The sequence below is a fragment of the Carassius auratus genome, chromosome 26 (assembly GCF_003368295.1).
Source record: "Carassius auratus strain Wakin chromosome 26, ASM336829v1, whole genome shotgun sequence".
Lineage (NCBI taxonomy): Eukaryota > Metazoa > Chordata > Actinopteri > Cypriniformes > Cyprinidae > Carassius > Carassius auratus.
Window position 1 is genome coordinate 2231638 of NC_039268.1, and position 5979 is coordinate 2237616.

A 5979-nucleotide genomic window follows, 5' to 3' on the forward strand; every position below is an offset into this window, starting at 1 on the left:
TGTTATTATATGCAAGTAATATATTTCCTTCAATCGCTAATATTTTTCTCTTCTCTTTTTCTGTCTCAGATCTTGCTCTCTTATCATCCACAGGAATGGCATTGAAGTGTAACCTGTGTGTTTCCAAAGGGAATGGGGACCCCTGCACTCCATCAGTACAGACATGTATTTCTGACATGACGGCCTGTGGAAACGTCACATTTAGAGCTGGTTTAACGGGTGAGTTCAACAATCATCACAACCCTTAAACAGAACAGAACAGAAACAGAACACTTATTTGTATTGTTTCCACAGCTCCTCCTTCGATCCGTTCCTGTATAAGCATGTCGACCTGCTGGAGCTATTTGCTCTCTCCAGAAGTGAAGGCTGTGTGCTGCAGGACTGACCTCTGCAACTAAGTCAACAGACCTGTAATCAGAATCATTAGAGACTTTAGGGATTTTACCTTTCTGTAACTTTGGCAGTGTGATTATATGAATTCTTCTGAACCCTTAAAGGTGCAGCAGGCAAATGTAACAACGAATTGCAACAAAAATGTTACAAACAGCAATGATGAATAACTTTTTGCAAGCAACAATAAAAGCAGTCAAGCAGTGTCTGTTGTGTTCCTACAAGGTACAGTCTGTACAGAGGTCACACAAAATGAACAAATAACCATGAGATATCACTTTAAAATAAAGTTTATAGTTAATAATGAATAATAAGTGCCACTGGAGGATTGAAAATTGAGATAATAGATCTTAGTCAGTGTGGCGCCATATAGGCTATTTCATTTTGGCAGGAATAAAACGAAGCTCAGCCGATTTGCAAAAAAATCTGAATAAAACTTTAAGTGGACATAAACGCCATAAAACAGTTTTCAAAGTTGTGAGTTATGAACCTGATCTAGGATCGGTGAGTGCACAGCCTCGTTTTCAACAGCGTAAAATTCAATGTGACGTCTAACGAAAATGACGTCTATCCTGTCTAAAGGAAGATTAGACTTTATTACATTTCCTTGTTATTGATTGACAGCATCAGTCAAATGTTTTGAGACGGATATCTTATTAGGTTAGCTATGAGGATTTTTTCTGTTTTGTCACTCATTAAAAAGAAAGGGATACTGCTTCAATTTTTCTTTTCTTGTGTGGGTGTCACGTGCCAACTGAAAACTTGGTCGTTTAAGGCTGAAGTGGCTTAAATAGACAGTAATGACCGTCAAAGGGTTTCAGATGGCGCCACCTCCTGGACAATAGACGAATAGAAACAAGGGTCAAGGATGGAGCTTTGTCGCTACTAAAGCTTAACAAAAAATATAATAAAATAACATAACGTAAAATACTACAATAAAATAAACTAGTTCCTCAAAATAATTACATAAATAGCCTACAGGTTAACCTATTCATTATATATTTGTGCAAAAAAACGAACACTCACTGAGCCTAAATCTGACCAAATAGCTAGTAAATTTCCCTGTGATTTTGCCCAACAAATAAAATGAAATTAAATGAAATTAAAAACTGAGTGAAATTAAAAGATTAGTTTAAATGTTGGCACTTCAGATATCTTGACAAAAAGAAATTGAGGACTCTGTCTCTATTTTAGATAGCCTAATTATTGTGCGAGACGGGTGAAGAAAGCTTTGGCGTTATAAAGCGGAACACCATTTATCTTTAGGTAATATTCCGCACGTCCATGTGGATCAAATGCCTGCAGGTTTTATGCATAGTCTATTTCCAAAATGTAGAAATTTAAATATCCCTTTCAAATAAGTTTAAATAAAATCGAATATATATATATATATATATATATATATATATATATATATATATATATATATATATATATATATATATATATATATATATATATATATATATATATACAAATAAAATCGAATGACAGAAATAAGAAATGCGATGTCAATAGGCATCCATAAGTTAAGACGATAAAACAGGAAACGGATAAACTTTAGAAAGAATATTTTTATTATTTTATTTTAGACTAATAAATATTTGGTCTTTCAAGGCACTTCCAACATAAGGCCAATAAGTACTTCTTCTGACGGATAACCTCCGAGTCAGATGATCTTAAAAGAGTTACACATCTACCTGCTCCACAAGAGCACGTCACTGTACAACACACACAATATACAGCAGCTTCCTTCCGTCATTTCACCTGGCTTTAGGGAATCGGCTTCAAATCTGGCATTGCCGTGCCTGTTGTGATATTAGAATTAATTACAGTAATAACAAAGATTAATTAGAAACTGTTCCTCAAATTAATTAGCCTACAAAAGCACATGTTGTTCGTTAAATTTATCCAGCACTTATTTGTGCAATTTCCAACGTTATTACATGGTAGCCTAATTTTCCCTTTGAATTTCGTGTAAACGTTCATTATCTGCACAAGTCATTTCGAAGTGGAAGAAGCCGTCAGATTAATGTTTTTAAGACAAATAATACATCCCACAAGACACGGGTCCGTTAAATAGTCCTGGCATCGGAACGGGCCGCGGGAAAGAGGCTGGAGGTCCGTACAGAGACGATGGAGATCCCAGAGGGAAGGGAAGCGCGAAGGGGGCCAGAAGCGGCTTGGAGGCGCATTTGAACTTCTCCAGCTCGGCCTCCTGAAGTCTCTTGGCCTTCGCCCTCCTGTTCTGGAACCAGATCTTGACCTGAGTCTCGGTGAGGTTGAGGGAGCTGGAGAACTCGGCCCGCTCGGCGATGGAGAGGTACTGTTTCTGCCTGAACTTGCGCTCGAGGGAGAGCAGCTGGGAGGTGCTGAAGGGCGTGCGCGGCTTGCGGTTCGTCTTGTGCTTGCGTAAGGTGCACGGCGGTGGGCTCGGGTGACCTGGAGGAAACGGCGAAATAAAATAGATAAATAAATGAATATTTCGTTAGCAATACGAAAACGATTCACAATGCCTTTGAGTTTCTTGCTCACGCATTTCTGAAAACCCTTCTTTCTCTTTTGCAAAATTATCTGAAATGTGGTTTAGGCCTATCTGTTTTTTATTTATTTATTTATTTATTTATTTATTATTATTATTATTATTATTTTAACCACTTTAGCTTTATTATTTTGCTGCTAAACAAATATATATATTTTTTAATTGTCATTTAACAATAGCAAGAATAATATTTGTAAATAAATTTCTATTTAGCTACTTTTACTGACTGATTATTAATTAGTGCAGTTGTTTAATATTTAATAGATACAAATATTTTGTTGTCATTGTTTTTTGAAGATTATTATTATTATAGTAGCCCAACTGTAGCAGTTCTCTATTTATTAATGAGAAAGGTGTGATGGTTAGAATGTCTAAATATGGATTATTAAATATTTTTTTTTAATATTATTTTAAAGCATTTTCTTTCTCTGTATTTCTTTCATTCTTTCTTTCTATAACATAAAACTACAAAACATTTGAATAATTTTATTAAAAAAACTTTAACCTTTGGCTTCCTTGCAAGGCTTCTTACTGGCAGATACATATTTCTTGTTTGATCATTTTGGAAAAGGTACCAATAACCTTGAAAATATGTTTCTATAAAATAATGCATTATTTATTTATAATAAAAACGCGTTCTTTTCAAACGATTAAACAATTTCTAAATGCACAAAAGTATATTAAAAACACAAATGTAGTAGGCTAGCCGATATCTGTGAATAATGAGGGTGAAGGTAATTACGCATTAAAGTATTATTGCGTTTACACTGTTTTGAGAGAAAATACAACTCAGTTATGACTGTAAATAGTTTTAAACACTTACGAGGAGATGTGAAAGATGAGGAGTTTGACCAAGTGCTCTGTTCCTTGTCGCTTAATTCTTCACTGTCGTCGTTTAGGCTGTCCGAAACGCTTGTCAAACTGTCCACAGAAACTTTGGTTTTCTCAGCAAAGTAAGTCCTCACTAAGTCCTGTCCCAGTCCCAGTCTCGCCGGGGTGCACGCGACCTGGCAGCTGGATTTGGCCATCAGGGATTCAACACTGAACGGCAGGTAAGTCTTCTTCACTTTATGTCCCGTGTCGGTGGTCATATCTCTCGGCTTTTGACTTTCCTCGCTGTCCGAGTCCGATTTCTCTTGAGCTGTCGTTTCAACGGGTCCCTTAGGAGGATTCATCGTGAACCATCCACCGCAAGCTGTCCCAACAATTTCTAACAGGTTATGGTCATGCGCTGCTTCAGTACACTTATAATAGTTCGCAAACTGCGCTCCTCCAATCAGCGCGCGCGCTCTTCCAGCTGACTAACAGAAGTCTCGATTTGATTGGTCGGAATGTTCCACTGAGGCACTCTCGGACCAATCACAACCGACCCCTCAGAAGTCATGTGGTCAAGTTGACACCAAGACATCAAGGGGATGTTGAGAAAAATGAGTAGTTAATCGCGGATGTCTTGCTGAGATGATGTATAGATGGCCTCGGGGCTCTTGACTCCTTGGAACACAAAGTAGACCAATTTTAGCCCAATTAAACAGTGGGGAAGCGCTCAAAGTATCTGTATCCGACTGTTGAGAAGTCATTGAAAAGGCACAATGGAATTACTCCACACCAAAACTTTGGGAATACACGGTAAACAAGAAAACCGGAATGTCTCGTTCGTAAAGTTACAGTTTGTAAATGTTGTTAAGAAATTATTTTCATGTAAGATAACAAATAAATCTAGATAAATAGGCTACCTTCCATATAGGCTATATATAGCCTGTATAAAATGAATAGAGCTGTTTTATGATAAAAAAAAGTTTCATTATCATTAAAAATAGACTTTTTTTAGAGTCTAAAGTCAGCAGCGACTAGGAAAGGGAAAAAAGGGCTAGCCTATCAAATGTATATATATATATATATATATATATATATATATATATATACGTTAGCCTATACACACACCCATATAAGATACTAGCCTATATGTTTGCTATAGGCTACTCGAAAAGCACCATTATTTTTTTCTATTAAAAATAAAGTTTTTTAAAAGTTTTTTTTTTTAAGCATTTCTTTAGTATATGGAAACTTTTCATGGTTGCTTTATTGAGAAAAGCTTTTGTGAAGGCAGAAATTGATTCGAAAGGGCTGTAAGTTACACAATACTTAGGCAATTTAAGGCATGTCACGGGCTTTTAAGGTTACAAAAGGCTCAGCTGAGAAGCGAGCAGAGTTTTCTTCTCTCTCATTTAGAGAGCCAGACGAGCTGCGTTCTGGAAGGCGCCAGAGACGGTGGGATCAAAAGAGAAGGTACCTCGAGGAGGAAAAGGCAACAGTTTAACTCCACTTAACCAATTGTCCTCAAAATATGTAGTCCTGAGCATAGCTTCAAGGCCAAACGGTGACGTCAAGAAAATGAACCAGTACTTTCCCAAACCCGAAAAAAAAAAAAAAAAAAAAAAAAAAAAAACATTGAGAGAGAGAGAGAGGACAAACTCTCCTTAGTGTTTTTAATAAGTTTGAGACTCACTTCTCTTTCCAAAAACAACAAAGGAACATAGGAACGCATGCGTATCAGTAGTGTGTGTGTATATATATATATATATATATATATATATATATATATAAATTGGATTTTTAGGCTATTATTGTGTTAATATTCATATATTAATTTACATAAATGTTGTCATTCCAACTGATCGATTTCATTCTTGGTGGCATCTTGAACCGATTCAGATGCTCTAAAATTCTCTAAATAAAAGCCGACGGTTCTTCCTCTTACGGGTGACAGATCTGTCACGGTGGGTCTGAAATCAAACGCACTGGTCTCCCTAAGCCCCCCTGCAATAAACTTCCCCAATCTAAACGATAAATAATTGAAAAGATCACGGAAGATCCGTTACCAACACGCTTTAATAGCTGTAATGATTGAGTCGACTGACTTTTGTAATTGAAGACTCGTTTGGCGCGAACAGATGAAGACAAAACTTCATCATCAGTACATCTAAAGGATGTGGTCTCTGTCCGCAGACTCTTCAGCATATTTGCCCTCTCAAGGCTGGGCTTTTGTA

The 5979-nt window shown here is 36.7% G+C and overlaps 1 protein-coding gene across 1 annotated transcript; it reads right to left on the reverse strand.

Moving 5' to 3' along the window:
- Positions 1–1944: 1944 nt before the first annotated feature.
- Positions 1945–4162, reverse strand: LOC113044065 (homeobox protein MSH-B-like). The gene is made up of 2 exons (XM_026203657.1): positions 3756–4162; positions 1945–2832 (listed from the first exon to the last, which is right to left on the reverse strand). The coding sequence occupies exons 1-2, from the start codon at positions 4105–4107 to the stop codon at positions 2429–2431; spliced, it is 756 nt and encodes a 251-aa protein (XP_026059442.1). The 5' UTR covers positions 4108–4162; the 3' UTR covers positions 1945–2428.
- Positions 4163–5979: the final 1817 nt, after the last annotated feature.

Coding starts and splice junctions, on each gene's coding strand:
- LOC113044065 (XM_026203657.1), bottom strand. CDS start 4,107: ATGAATCCTCCTAAGGGACCCGTTGAAACGACAGCTCAAGAGAAATCG. Junction 2,833..3,755: donor CTCATCTTTCACATCTCCTC/GTAAGTGTTTAA, acceptor CGTTTCCTCCAG/GTCACCCGAGCCCACCGCCG.